At 45.9% G+C, this 16102-nt stretch overlaps 1 protein-coding gene across 1 annotated transcript; it reads right to left on the bottom strand.

Moving 5' to 3' along the window:
- Positions 1-3543: 3543 nt before the first annotated feature.
- Pdcl3 (phosducin like 3) lies at positions 3544-15619 on the bottom strand. The gene is made up of 6 exons (XM_057751179.1): positions 15525-15619; positions 10749-10881; positions 8517-8607; positions 8107-8250; positions 6671-6879; positions 3544-4024 (listed from the first exon to the last, which is right to left on the bottom strand). The coding sequence occupies exons 1-6, from the start codon at positions 15528-15530 to the stop codon at positions 3882-3884; spliced, it is 726 nt and encodes a 241-aa protein (XP_057607162.1). The 5' UTR covers positions 15531-15619; the 3' UTR covers positions 3544-3881.
- Between the last annotated feature and the right edge of the window lie 483 nt (positions 15620-16102).

Genomic DNA, 16102 nt, shown 5'->3' with positions numbered 1-16102 from the left:
AATCTCAGAAGAGACTTTGGACTTTAAAACATTGTTGAGATTGTGATAGACTATGAGACTTTTGAAGTGGGACTAATGGAATTGTGCATTATATTGTTACAAGCTTATTGGGACCGGGGAGTAGAATGTGGTGGTTTGAAAGTAATTGGCCCCATAATCTCACAGGGAGTAGCACTATTGGGTGTTGCTTTGTTGGAGTGGGTGTGGCCTTATTGGTGAAAGTGTGTCATTGTGGGGGTGGGCTTTAAGGTTTCCTATGCTCAGGATACCAGTGTCCCAGTTGACTTCCGGTTGCCTGCAAGATGTAGGATTCTCAGCTGCCTCTCTAGTACCATGTTGGCCTGCGTGCTACCATGCTCCCCACTATGATGATAATGAACTTGAACCTCCGAAACTCTAAGCCAGCCTCAACTAAATGTTTTTTTTTAATAAGAGTTTCTGTGGTCATTGTGTCTCTTCTCAGTCGAAAAACCCTAACCAAGACTAGCTACTCAATCAAAAGACACTTTAAGAATGCTGTACCCAATTTCTTTCACTTGTTTTCCTTTGAATGTATGCACAAGAAGGATAAATAACAAAAATTCATGCCTGGATATCCAAGCAATCTCTTCGACATGAGTAGAGCAGAACCAGGAACACACAGGCTCAGAACCACGTTGACCTGTCAGTTGTCTTCCTCCAAGGCATGGACAAGCACTCTGCTCTTGAGCAAGCACAGCCAAGAGATGTAGTTAATATCCCTGAAGAGCAACCCTCACCCATGGGAGCCAGGAATGCGGGGAGCCGGGAATGCCAAACTCCAAGCCCCGGTTCCCATCTCTGGGTCGACAACACTGGAGGGTATCTGCTCTATCCACTGATTGCCTTTCTTACACTCCAGCTGGGCCTAACTCTTCCCCACCCCCATCCTGACTCAGTCTTCCCTTCTGCAGCCTGGGGACTCCTCCCAATCACTGCACCCAAGTGCTGGTTCAGGCCTGACCTTTGGGCAGATCAAAACTAAGATGTGCTAACCCTTCAGTTACAACACGTTCTTACAGACACAGGATAGTCAAGAAGTGAGCACTGCTTTCCCACCTGAGTTACTTTCCATTTGTGATGATTCGTGAGCCACCCTTTCTAAAAATAAGCTTCTGGTATAGCTTTTCCCTTAATTAGGAAGCTCACACAGAGCCCTGTATCTCATATCCAGTTTCTTGACTGATGTGTATTCTTCCTTATAATTTCTCAATATTGGCAGTTGTAAGTTTTTGGAAGGAAGACCAGAGAGGTCAGAGAGGTCAGATGACCTTTTCATCATGCCATGAAATGGGCCACATTGTCAACCTGGCTTGGCATTGATTTTGACCTTTGGCCTTCCCAGCCCCCACCCCCCCAACACACACACACACACACTGCACTTTGAAAACTATCCATTAAGAATCCGTTAAGAATGGAGCGCCTTAGGGGTTAGGAATCTACATTAAGCTCCTGGGGATTCTTCCTGGGGTTGGCTCCCTTCCTTCCCACTCTGTATGCAGTCATTTATCGCACGGTTAAGACGTCAGATTTACTCCGTGGCTCCAGAGACCTGTCCAACAATATATGCCCATCACTGTAGTCTGGGTATTTTTTTTCCCTTTGTCTAGAGGTTCAGTACCTTCTGAAATGACAAGACCTCCAGACTCACCTCCATCTCCTGCTGTGCCATTAGATGAACCCTGTGTTTAGAAAGCAAGTTTCTGGGCTAAGGAGACGGCTCAGTGGTCAAGAGGGCTTTCTGTTCTTGCAGAAGACATGGGTTCGGTCCTCAGCATCCACATGGCAGCCCGTAACTGTACCTCCAGTTCCAGAGGATCCAATGGCTTCTGTGGGCTCGCCCCTGCACCCATGTGATGCAGGAACATCACATAAACTCATGCAGGCAAGCGCACCTAAGTAAAAAGGATAAATTTTTTTAAAAAAATTTAAACGTTTACAAAAAGTCTCATCACCTCTGTCACATTTGGATGTGACAAAGGCAGCAGAGGGGGTGGCGGATGCCCTGGGCATAAACCCCAGAATTAGCTAAACCACAGACACTGGCAGCTCAGGCTCTCGTCACAATCCCAGTTTAGGATGATGATGCTGCTGGTCCTCTGGAGCAAGTGCAGACAGATGCTGAACAGCTGCTTGTGTGCAGAACTCACTGACCAAGGCCACAGGCACAGAGCTGTTGCCATCACTGCATCTGTCAGTCAACAAGGTCTCTATCTGGCATGGAGGCAGTGGTCACATCAGAGCAAAGCGGAAGAGTGACTGTTAGTGTCAGTCCCGCTTGGGCTCCTCAGAAGGGCCAAGCCTGCAGCCCCCGCCACTGCACACTGCCTGCATCTAGGTACAGCCCTTTTCTTTTCGTGTAATAATTCAGGCTCTAAGGCAGTGGTTCTCAATCTGCCTAATGCTGTGACCTTTCCTCTTGTTGGGATGACCCCAACCATAAAATCATTTCATTGCTACTTCATAACTGTAATTTTGCTCTGTGATGAATCATAATGTAAACATCTGATAGGCAGAATATCTGATATGCGAACCCCAAAGGAGTCGTGACCCATAGGATGAGAACCGCTGCTCTAACCGCAGTCTCTAACTTCCCAGCTCTCGGCCACTACAGATTCAAAGGCAGCAGTGCTCCTACAAGCCACGGTGGGTCTTTACAGTGACAAACTCCTTAGACTGTCCCAACCTTATCATTCAAACCTCATGAGCACCTCTGAAGCCAACACCCCCAAAGGTGTGCTTCAATTCAGCAGTGTGGGTCTCACATAATAGAGAACCAGGCACTCTCACACTAAAGCGGGGCTCTGTGCACTGTCAGCCCTTTAATTACAACAAAAAATACAACGTACGCTACAATCTGAACCATGCCCTTGTTCTTAGACTCTTACATTAAGACTAAATCAGCTATACATACTACATCCTCCAGAAAAAATATTATAAATATTTTTCTCTCATCAACGTCAATTTGACAGGATTCGGGCTCACATCCTGAAACTTTTTACGGGTCAACTGAGAGATAAAACTTACATATATGTATGCTTAAACCTTCTTTCCAGAAACCAAATCTAATAGGACCTCATAGCCCAAAACAGTCGGTATCTTTGTAGGTGTTGTTTTGTTTTGAGACAGGGTCTTGGTGGTATAGCCCTGGCTAGCTTGGAACTTTGTGAACCAGGCTGGCCTTGAACTCACAGAGAGCTCCTAGTGCAGGGATTAAAGATGTGCACCACCACCACAAAGAGCAGCTGACATCTTAGCAGCCTGAGAAACACGTTAGTTTGACTAGAAGAAAGACTTAACTGAAAACAAAGGCGGCAGCAATAGAAATCTGTCGCTAATTTGGTAAAACAGTGTTTGTCTTAAAAGCATTATCAGTCATTTCTTCACACAGGACACACATTAGGATTTTTCACCCACGTGGAGACTACTCATATATGTATTTTAGCTGGTAATTCTTTTGCTAGCTTTTCAAAATGAAAATAAAGAGCCTAACTATAAAGACTCTTGTCTTTTGCAGTTATTTTATTTTATTCACATTATTTTTTTTTTTAAAAAATTCCATTTTCCTTCCTACACGGCTGCATGTCAAAAAAAAAAAACTAAACAGTTTGCTGAAATACATGTAGGAAAACAGATATTTGGCATAAAGCTTATTTAAATTTTTCTTAACAAAACATTATTAATTCGGAGTTTCAAGGAATTTAATAAAATTTTCAGTGATGATTATTTCTGAAATGTATAAAATTTAAATATTATAAAAAGGTTAAACTAAAATATGAAAACTTTTTGCTTTTTCCTCCTCAGTAAAAATTCAGACAATATGTCATATCGAGAAAGTTCAAAAGGTCACAGTGGCTGCCATCTCAGTCGCCCTCGGAATCGCTGTCCCTTCTCATGGGGACAGGGCCTCGCACTGAGGACAGCAACACGTCTTTGATGGGCTTCTTGGGATCCTCCTCCAGGTCTGTCTTGATTGCTCCCGACTCGGACAATTTCCACTCCAGCTCTGTGCAGCAAAGAAAAAGCAAATCACACATGGCACCAGGTCTCCTCCAGGGGGTCCTCACCCACAGCCCAGCAAGGCAATTTAAATTTTTCCTGACAGGTTAAAAAAAAAATCAAAATTTGGGGACCATTTTAGTGACACAGTTCTGAAGTACTAAATAGAAACTCTTAGAAAGGAAAACTTAAAACTGTTTCAGAGATGACCAAAGGAAATACTGTATAAACTGGAGCCTGTCTGAAAATTACAGTAAGATACAAAGAACAACATGGCTGCCATTGCTACAGTGTCTCCGCGGAGACATTTCCATGAAGCATTTAGAGTAAACACCTCTACAGCATGGCAGAACCTAATAGTGAAATCTAATTTTAACTAACAAAAGGAAATGTTCAGCTTCATGTCTGATATCCTCTCCACTCAACTCAAAGCATTTGTGCTAATAAATAAATAAATAAATAAATCATACAAAGTAAAGACTAGGTGCCCAAGAACAAGATCCTGTATTTTAAATTCCACTCTTACAATCAGTGAAATGACCCCCACACCTTGGGAGCAAATTAATTGACGTCAAAGATCCCAGGTAGCTCGCCTTTCTTAATCAAATACTCCCACTACAATTGAGGGCCAGTTTTAGTCTCTCAAACTACTCTGAAGACCTCCATGAAACAGGGTTTGAGTGGTGGTTGCCAGGGGCTGGAGATAAAACAAGATGGTCAAATGGTTAAAAAAAAAAAAAAAATCTTCTAACATGCATGGTGACCACAGTTAACAAAGAACTACATACCTGAAACATGCTTACAAAGTGGATGTAATACTGTCATCAATGAGCTCAACTGACTGCAACCTGTTGTGTTCCTACCCTGAACATATTGTACACCTTAATACTTAGCTTTTTGTTGTTCTTGTTGTTGTTTTAAATGAGCCACACCTCAGCAATGCCAGGGGCAGTGTGCGCCACCAAGATGATCATATATACTGGAGTATTTTAGCTCCAGGTATTATGGTTGAATGTTGTGAAAACAGGCTCTTTAGAAGACAAAAGTAAGGTTTCTGACTCGACTCGAGAATGTATTTCTTTAATGTACACACACACCTGTATTTAACTGCCATTCACTTACAGGCACTGAATATGCAGAAGTACTAACTCGAGAATGTATTTCTTTATATGTGCACACACACACACACACACACACGTGTGCACTAACAGTGCTATTCACTTAGAGTATATGAAGATGTACTAACCCTCAAGTAAGAACTTTTCTGGAAATAAAAACAGGAGCAGCAACTACACTGCTAGTTAGACCTGGTGTGCCTCACCAGAACTGCTAGTTACATGTTATATGTCTCAATAACACTGCTAGTCACACACGCTGTCTCACCAGAACTGCTAGTTACAGAGCTGATGCTGGCTTTGGTTGTCCCCTACAGTAGAGTGTGGAGCTGGGGCATTTAAGAGGACTAATGTCTTTCTCACAAGATTATACTGGTTCTCAAGAAAGTGGAGAGGTGGCTCAGTGGTTAAGAACACTGCACTGCAAACAAACAAACAAACAAAAAGGCCATGGTGGCACACGCCTATAATCCCAGAAGTTGGAAGGCAGAGGCGGGCAGATCTCTGTGAGTTCAAGGCCAGCCTGGTGCACAGTCGGGAAGGCAGGGCTAGAGAGAGAAACAGGATACTACTACACAGTAAGCATGACACTTTTCTCAGTCGCTCTCACACACCCTCCTGTGCCAGGCACCCTCCCTTCTCCACAAGGATACAACACAACATCAGGCCTTCCCAAGAAGACAACAGAAGTCAGGGCTATGCCTTTGGCTTCCCAGCCTTCAGAATCAGGACTCAACGTAAACCTCCTTCAGGTGTTTTTGCTTTCATAAGAGAAAAGGCATAAGCTCATCTCACAGTATAACCACAAGAGGACAAATCAGGTACGTATCAACTTGTACTATCGTATGCCTCCGAACACTGGAATGTAGCTGACATGTCTTATGTATGTTTCCATGTCCGTACTTTTCCAGGCTGATAACTGATTGTTAAAGTACATAAAACCATGCTAAAACATTTTTGAAGAGAAGTAAAGCAGTTGGACAGACTGTATTTCAACAGAGATGAGCAATCTCATGTGACAGAGATGCCGCTAGCCTCAGATTCTGTGTCACGTGTCACACGTATTTTAACATCTCCATGGGTATAAAGCAATAAAAAAAATCTTCATAAGAGATAGCATTAAATCAAATTCAAAATTAAAAACTACTGGGAGTAAGCTGGGTGGTGGTGGTGCACACCTTTAATTCCAGCACTTGGGAAGCAGAGGCAGGTAGATCTCTGTGAGTTCAAGGCCAGCCTGGTCTACAAGAGTTAGTTCCAGGACAGGAACCAGAAGCTATAGAGAAACCCTGTCTCGAAAATCAAAAAAACAAAACAAAACAAAAAAACAGAATCTTCAACTGGGTGAAATTTTTTGATGCTACTATGAAGAAAAGGAGAGTGTTCAGTGTGCCTCCTCTCCTCGTGACTCGGCTCAGCCATACAGAGGCAGAGGTAAACAGCACAAACCATGACACCTATCTAAGAAACTGGCACTCCCCGTGAGGAGTGCCCCTGTCACCTCTTACTACACCCTCACGCCGTCGAGAGCCCCTCACCATCTATCGTCAGGTTCATGCCTCCGAACACCAGAGGACCAATGAACTGTGCCTTGATGTCGCCTCCCAGATAAACGAAGAGCGTGGGCAGATTCCTGTCGGGGTAATTGGGTATGCAGGTCGTTGAAATGGCTTTGACAAACTTTACGTCGGGAAACTTCCTGGCGAGTCCGCTCAAGTGCTGGTTTATCAGGGAACAGAGGGGAATCCTGGACACAGGAAGAGAAGAAAGGAGAGTAGCTGTGACCTCTGAGTAGACAGGGCAGCGCCCACTGGGCCGACTACTGACACAGAAACCTCAGAAGGGCTTCCTGAGATGCTTGCTGCAGCAGAATGAATTCACAGTTCTCAAATAATCCACTCTAGTGTGTTCAGGGAAAGTGAGTAACTCCAAATCCAATTTAATTTAACATTAAGTCTGAGAAATTAGCTTTGATAGTTTTGAAAGCAGCCATGTCTTCCTGTAAAAGTTGTTTAGAAAACACTGAAGAGAACACACGATATGATGCATACGAAACAGGTCAGAAAGGATGTCCTGCCTCTAAGTGATTTCTAAACAAGCACCCCATGTCCAGGTGAAGGAAGAGCCTGTGCAGTACCAGAGGCCACATCTCTCAGCAGTTATCTCAAGGTCACCCTGCTACCTATAGGTCATCAATCTCAGAATTCTCAAATGCCATTTCCACTACATGGAGGGATAACTTGATTTGGGATTTTGTGCTTTTTGTTTTTTTAAGAGTTGGGTCTTGCCATGCTACCCTTGCTGCCCTTGAACCCGCTACGTAGCCCAGGTTAGTCTTGGACTCTGTCAGTCTTCTGGCCTCAGCCTCTCATGCTGGGAATGCTAGCATGTACTACCCCAACTGGCAGAATTCTTTTTTTTAATAAAAGAAATTTAAGTCCTTGCTCTATGCTTTTAATAGACACACATTACTCACAAATATTAATTTAAAAGTCTTAAGATGGAAGCTGAGCACATCTCACCTCCTTCCGGTGTACTCAAACGTCATCTCGGTGAGGTCCCCTCTGGCCCAGTTGACAACTCTCTATCCCACGATCCACCTTCCTCACCCTTCCAGTCTTGTTCCCTTTACTTGGGCTGCTACTGAAACACAGACTTCTGTCCGGCTGTGTTCCACTAACTCTCCAAATCCCAGAACACCCAACACACAAAAACCACTCAGTAAACACAGACTGGATTCACCTTACATCTCCCTCTAAAAAACATTCTATATGAAGAGGGCAAAAGTATCGGCTCTGCTGGTCAACACCTCTCAGTCAGGACGGGTTGGGCCAATCAACCACAAAAACAGAGAACACAAGTTCAGGTAAAAACACACAAAACCTAAGAACAAACCCTTCTATATAGGTTAAGCTCCAGACAGGCTGAAGAGAACATCAACCAACACATTACAAACACGTGGAGATCAGCTCACCCTTGCTTGTACAGGTGTAAAATCACCCACAAGCCATCGCCGGCTCTGGTAACTTCTTGAACATAATCCTTCCCTGAGATCTCTAAAACTTCTCCAAATTTGTTCTTCAGTTGAGTTGCTTTCCACTCGGCCAGCCTTTGCTGCCTGCACAACAGGAAGAACACACTTAAATGCACAGATGAACCGCACACACACACATGCACACACACGTGTACACACGCACTCACACACACATGCATGCACATCTTTCACAAGAAAATCCCTGTGAGGCTGGTTGCCTTGCCTCACAGTAAAAGTCTAAGACCAGTTTGTTGAAATGTGTAATATTGTTAAAGTCCTGTCCCGATGCTCAAAGGACACATGCTTCGGTGTCCCACAGACTACCACACAGCCCCTCGGATGGTACTAACCGGTACAGCTCGATAGCTCGCTCGTCCTCCTCATTGAATTCATCCTCGTTCTCCTCCAGCTCCTCCAAAGTCATATCTTCATACGTCTTCACTAGATTTAGTTCCATTGGCAGGAGCATAAAAATGAAAAGATGAACAAACAGACATCTCAGCATCTTTGCTTTTCTCGTGTGTGTGCACACAACTCCTGAAGGTCCAGCCCATTGAGACAAGAACTAAGGTACTCTTTAGAAAGACAGAACTGCCTCCGCCCTTCTTAATGTCATGTTACTCTACAAAGATACAAATGGCAAGTTTCCCAGATTCAGGAAACAAGAGTCCCTTTATTTATTTATTTATTTATTTATTTATTTATTTATTTATTTATTTATTTATTTAAGATTTCTGCCTCCTCCCCGCCACCACCTCCCATTTCCCTCCCCCTTCCCCGATCAAGTCCCCCTCCCTCGTCAGCCCAAAGAGCAATCAGGGTTCCCTGCCCTGTGCGAAGACCAAGGACCACCCACCTCCATCCAGGTCTAGTAAGGTGAGCATCCAAACTGCCTAGGCTCCCACAAAGCCAGTACGTGCAGTAGGATCAGTAGGATTGCCATTGTTCTTCAGTTCTCAGTAGTCCTCATTGTCCGCTATGTTCTGCGAGTCCGGTTTTATACCATGCTTTTTCAGACCCGGGCCAGCTGGCCTTGGTGAGTTCCTGATAGGACATCCCCATTGTCTCAGAGTGTGGGTGCACCCCTCGCGGTCCTGAGTTCCTTGCTCGTGCAAGAGTCCCGTTTGCCTGCAGCTGCCTGCTCTGGTCTCCAGCGACACACTCACGGGCTGGATGTCCTAACACTCATGTCGCCTAGACTGTGTATTACACAGGCAAACCGTCCTGTGCTGTGTGCGCTCACTGCGAGGCTGGCTCTAGACGTGGGGTTGTCTCCCACCCTATCTCAGACCCGAGCACCATTGCCTGGCTCTGGAAGCCTTCTCTACCCCTCAGACTACTCAAGCCCGGCAGGCTTCCTTGCCTTTTCTCTCTCACACAGTACAGTGATCCATCAGCAATTCTGCTGGCCCTCCTTCAAAACACAGCCAGCTCTGACCACTTACCCTCGCCTCCACCACCACAGCAGCCAGTCCACGCTACTGGCATCTCCTGCCTGAGTTACCGCATTACTTTCAGACTGCTCTTCCTGTTGCTGTACCAACCAGCTGTGCTATGCTCAATAAGATGGTACTATTAAATATAGGGCATGCCATTCTGCTTCAACCTCCAATAACCCCTGCTTGGCAAAAAAAAAAAATCTGGGCTCTTTACCAGGAGAGTCAGGTTCCAAGTGGGCAGGCTCTGGGAGGCTTTGTGAACTCTCCACTGCCTTCCCTGCCGAAGCCCCACTCAGGGATTTTTCTAGGATCCCAGGCAGCTTTCCACTTGCTGAAGCACCTTCCCTCACCTTGCCTCCTTAAGGTCTACCCAAACATCATCTCAGTGAGGTCCCCTCTGGCCCAGTTAAGAAGACTCTCTATCCCACGGTCCAAACTTCCTTACCCTTCCTAGCCTCACTCCTTTCACTTCTGCTGCTAATGAAATACACAAAAGTCATTATTCAGTAAACATAGTCTGAATTCACCTTACAGCATCTTCCTCTAAACTAGCATTCATGTATGAAGAGGGCAAAAGTACCACCAGCTCTTCTGGTCAACATCTCTCAGTCGGGAAGTATCGACCCCCCTTCCCCTGCCAGGCACCTGTCTACCATTAGGATGCCTCACAGGAATTCTCATTCAGAAGGTATCAGGCTCCTTTGGACCAATGCTGGGAGTATCAGATGCAGGTGGTAAGAACTTAGGGAGAATCCCTCTCTCAGATGCCATGTACCATGTCAAACATCTTAAGCTTCCTCAAACTAAGTAAACTATTCTAAGTCAATAATCTTAACCAATCCACAAAGATTAATAAAACACAGCCTCGAGAGAAGACAAACACTACAAACTTGAACAAATTTCTATGGCACTGTCCAAAGCAGGTCAGAACAGCAAGTCGTGTGCCCATGTGACAGGCAAGGGCTGTGGTCTGCGGGGCCGCTCGCTCTCCGCTCTGCAGTTACCCATCCAGCTACCACCGGCAATGCTGATGCCAGGGCTCCGGCTCTGGCTCTTGCCCAGAAGGTCTTTATTATAGCAGTTGGTGGCTTGTTTCCAGAGCCAGACAGACACAGAACAAAGGAAGAAAGTGAGCAAGCTCACCCACTGACTGCTGGAGAAATGCCTGCTGCTCTTTTTCTGCTGCCTCCTTCTCCAGTTCCGCCAGGCTTTCCTTCGGGGGCAGGATGCCCTTTTTGCGTAGGATGTCATTCCACTCGGTATCTGCATTGGGGTCCTGGAACAGTAAAGACAAGGGCATGGTGAGGGCAAAGTCCAGGAGAGAAGTCACAACGTGGGGTGGCAAACAGGAAAGGTGGTGAACGGGGAGGAACTCAAGCTAAATTACTCTGAGGCCTACTCCTGAGAGCATCGAAAGATCTCCTACCCTGCTGGAGTCTCCTGGAGGAGCCAGCTTTAGAGCAAAACTCAGGAAATGGTGGGCAGATTGGCATCAACACTGAAACCAAGGCTTAGACCTACTTTCTGTTTAGTATTTTCATTCATAACTTAAACAAATTTTTTTTAGAACTATGATAAATTTCTATGATATTATCCAAAGTGAATCTGAGACCATAAAGCCACATGGTCATTTGACAGACTTGGACTGTGGGGTTTTAGGGTAGCCTCTGAAGTCTCCTAGTCCTGAGGCCCAGGAAGCTGAGGACTCGAGATGCCCCCTGACTTTTCTGAGACCTCACAGGACATGATTCCTGCAATAAAGTTTAAGTGGCTACTTGCATTGTTTTTGGTTTGTTTGTTTGTTTTTGTTTTCAACTTGAAACAAACTAGTCATATGAGAAGAGGGAACCTCAAAAGTCTCATCAGTCTAGCCTGTAGACAAGCCTTGGGGGCGGGGACATGTTCTTGATTGACGATAGCTGTGACGGGCCCGGTCTACTGTGGGCAGTGCCACCCCTAGGCCAGAGGTCCTGAAATATATAAGAAAGCAAACTGAGCAACTCAAGGGGAACACGCCAGTAAGCAAAGGTCCTTGCTCCTCAAGCCTGCCTCGAGGTTCCTGTCTGAGTTCCTGCTGAATTCTTTCAATGTAATAATAAGAGCGGGGGGGGGGGGGGGGGGGGGGGGGGGGCTACGTTCCTGGCACCAGATGACACGCATGGCTAGCTTTATACACGAAATAATTACACGGAAACTGTATTTTTTTGAACACTGCCTGGCCCATTAGTTTCAGCCTCTGATTGGCTAGCTCTTACATATTGATCTAACCCATTTCTAATATTCTGTGTAGCACCACGAGCTGGCTTACCAGGAAAGATCTTAACCTGCGTCTGTCTGGAGTGGGAGAATCATGGCAACTCACTGACTCGGCTTCTTTCTCCCAGCATTCTGTTCTGTCTAGTCCGCCTACCTAATTTTCTGTCCATCAGGCCAAGCAGTTTTATTAGTTAACCAATGAAAGCAACAGATAAGATACAAGACCCACCTCCATCATTTCAATGACGAACTGTGACACGGGAGTGGTAAGATGGAAAAAAAAAACAGAAAAACAAAACAACAACAACAACAAACCCTTTCTCCCTAAGTTGCTTTGGGTCACGTACAGCAGGTAAATTACTTGTTTGGGCAGTAACTAAGAAGGATGTGCTAGTGGCCAGGATGCACACAGGAGCCACTACAGTCAAGGTGACGAGGTAGGCTGTGAACACGCACACACATGCTAACTAGATATTGTTATTAAGCCGTGTCAAGGGCAATGACAAACAGGTTGTTGGCCTAGAGCAGTGATTCTCAACCTGTGGGCTGCCACATATATGCAGATATCCTGCATATCAAATATTTACATTATGGTTTTTAACAGGAGCAAAATTACAATTACGAAGCAGCAACAGAATGTTATGATTGGGAGTCATCACAACACAAGGAACTGTATTAAAGGGTCACAGCATTAAGAAGGTTGAGAATCACTGGCCTAGAATTAAAGGGTCCACATTTCACAGAGCAGATAGAGATGCTCTCTAGAGAGGAATGACATTTAATTATTACATGAGGGTGAAGAGGAATCAGCCAAAGTGAAAGAGAAAAAATAGCAAGCTTTGACTGAAGTGTGATTAACAAGCTTACTTAGGAAATATTAGGCTATATAGAAGTAAGAAAGCAAATAAGAAACTCTCTGAATTGAGGTGACAGAGCTAAAACTGAACTACTGGGTGTGCTGGCTAGGCTTATGTCAACTTGACTTGAGCTATAGTCGTCTGAGAGGAGGGGCCCTCAACTGATAAGATGCCTCCAGAAGGCTGGGCTGTAAGCAGAGAAGTCTGTATACAGCATTTTCTTAACTAATGATTGATGGGGGAGGGCCCAGCTCACTGTGAGTGGCACCATCCCTGGGCTGGTGGTCGTGGGTTCTATAAGAAAGGAGACTGAGCAAGCCATGGGGAGCAAGTCAGTAAGCAGCACCCTCCATGGCCTCTGCATCAGCTCCTGCCTCCACGTTCCTGGCCCAATTTCCTTCAATGAAGGACTGTGACATGGAAGTGCAAGCCAAACAAACCTTTTTCTTCCCAAGTTGCTCTTTATGGATGGGATTTCATCACAGCCAGAGTAACTCTGACTAAAACAGCTTATGTTGCTGTAAACTTGCTAAACCCTTCCTGTTTCTAAAAGGGGTTTACATCTATCTGGTCTCCTTCCTTGAGAAGTGACCACCACCAATATCTGCTTGTCTTATCCAAAAACCTGAAAATTTTATCTTCAGTGAAAACACCACCCTGAGATGACCACAAGACTATGGCATTGCCTACTCCTACATAAAAAGCATGAAAGACTTCTGCTTGAAGCTGGGCCTCTTTAAACAACAGGCTACAGCTACACGCTAATAAAAGAAGTTTTACCTTTATCTGTTAGTGCTGAGACTTTCTCTTTAAGGGAAGCCGAGCTCCCATGCCCCAACAAGAGGAATGGGGAGACCAAGAAAACAGCATTTCAGGCAGAGTGACCAGCAAATGGAAAAGGCACGGTGACATCGTGAGCTTCTGTCTTGAGAGGCTACAGTAGACCTGGGGAGGAGGCGACTAGGCTGACAGATTTCTCTAAACTTTAGGGGTCTAAAGGATAAATCTGGAGAGCAGACTGTCCCCCCCACTCATGATGGCTTATGTTTATTAAACACTAAATGCTAGACACTTCCCTTAGCTGAGCCAACTCTTGCCTCCCAAGTGTAGTGAGGTGAAGCACTGAGAAAGACTCTGCCATCTCTGGCCATATCACCCTGAACCTATCTGATCTCCTCTGATGTCAGAAGTTATCAGGGCCAAGCCTGATAGTACTAAAATGGGAAGCTGGTACTGCCATGCCAAACTGAAGAGGATCAAAGTGGTCTCAGACCTGAAACTTGCATACGCCATTATTCTGGGTTGGCATGGGTTGACAGAACACTGATAACAGGGCTCAGAACTTGGTCCGTGGGACCACCAGGCTCTAATCTCACTCCCGGATCACAATCTGGCTGAGAGAGTGACAGGGGCCATAGGTATGGGTCCATTCTATCTTGACAAAAGGTCCAAAGAGTTGGAACTTCTGTTCCTCCAAGGTTATTGTCAACCGTTCAAATAACAGGTATGGTTAATACAGAGACCTGGTATTTCAGGTATTAAGAAAACAAAAGTCTAAGGATCCAACTAGGTCCCTACTCCCTTAGGGAGATAACTATGAATCTCACCCAGGAGTGGTTTGCCTACAGAATGTTTTGGACTAGGCTGTGAGCATTACTTGTCCTGTTCTGGCAATAGAATATTTAACTAAGAATGTAGCTCGTAATCCTTCAACTGGTCTGTTCATTTCCTTGTATCATGTCAATGCAGGTTTTATCTTACTCCTGCCTTTTGGGGTCAGGGTATTTAAGCAAATGGAAATTAAACACGGGCGACTTTCAGTAGTCACTGGATGTCCCTCCCGATACTACCCTATGTTTCTGTCTCTTCTCCTATATCTGTGTTCCTTCTGCCTAATAATTCTAACCTTCATGCTCCGACCCTGGAACATATGAACCCGCCGCGACAGAAGTCACCCCAAAAAGGTGGCTTACAACACAAAAGGGCACAAGAAAGATGACGCTTCCTTTTAGAAAGGTCAGAGAAGGTGAAGAGTGCCATTTTAAAGCAGGAACCTGAAGAAGAAGAATCGGCAATGCAGAAGAGTCTAGAGCACTTCCTGGACTTTCTCCTCACCTCCAGGGGTACCACACCTGGTTTGTGGCCACCTCTTCCACTCTCCAAAGGGGGAGCCCACAACTGTTTGCCCCATCAAGACTCCGCAGTTAAACACAGCGACATAGAAGGGCCAGGGCCTGCCTTAGACAGTGGCAATTGTGGCTGTCACAGACTTTTGCTCTTAGAGGCTATTTCTGTGGCGTTTTCTAGCACTTTCTTTGGACTTTTGTCAAATACTATCAGCAAACAAGACCAAAACAGAAAAAAAAGAAACAAAAACCCTCAGAGGTTCTGATTTTCTTCATTTCAGAATTAACACTATAAGTTGGTCCCAGGGCTCAGCTCTGGAAATCTGGAAGCACCCCCCCACACACACACACGCACACCAATAAAAACACCAGCGTTAGATAGTCAGCTCTAGATGGCAGAAGAGTCGAGGCCTTCACCAGACCTGGAGGAGGACGACCCCAAGGTCAGGGGCCCCCAAAGGACAGAGATTTGCTGGGCCGGACACACCGGAGCAGGAGCACCCAGCCCGACTCTGGCGAGACTACACCCACCCTCTCTCAATGCGCCTACGCAGGCTTCTCTCGCGGCCTCGCCGCAGCCTGCCGAACTGGGTAATTCGTGTAGACCTCCTTCCAGGTCTGGCGCGAGCCCACCAAACCAAACGACCCTAGCCTTGGGGTTCCGACCACGCCACGCTCACCTGCATTTTGCCTCCACTCACTGAGATCAACGCTCAGCGTGACAGGCCCTCGAGTCCTCTCCGCGCAGGCGCGGCACCGCCTCCCCTCCGTCCTTCGCCCCGCCTCCAGAGGCGAAATGGATGAAGCCAAGGAGGAAGTGAGGGCTTGGAGTCTGCGCCAGGACTTCTGGCAATCGGTGCGACTGTGTGAAGGACTGGACGTGCCCCGATGGGTGGGACTACGGGATTGACGTCATGCAGGGCTGATTCCAGGCACTACCTTGTTAGGGAAAGCGGCTATTGAATGGGGCTGGCCTGAGGAGGTCCTGCAACTGCCCGGCAGCCAACCCGAGCCTGTATAGACGTCTCTTCTCTACGAACTGGTCAGAAACAATTGCCTTTCTGGGATCCGATGCTAGGATTAAAAATAACACCGGGTCACCTGCAAGTCACTCACCGTCTTTTCTGTGGTGGATGAGGTAAATTGCTCATGAGGTTATTTACTGAGAGCATATCGTAACCTACATCTGCAGTTATCGCGGTAATCAGTGGGTTCCATGCCCCATTCACTCCTCACAAAAAGAAAAGACGCCGGTCAT

Source organism: Chionomys nivalis, chromosome 19 (assembly GCF_950005125.1).
Source record: "Chionomys nivalis chromosome 19, mChiNiv1.1, whole genome shotgun sequence".
Lineage (NCBI taxonomy): Eukaryota > Metazoa > Chordata > Mammalia > Rodentia > Cricetidae > Chionomys > Chionomys nivalis.
The sequence above is the reverse complement of the archived record's forward strand: the minus strand, read 5'-3'. Positions and strand labels throughout refer to the sequence as shown.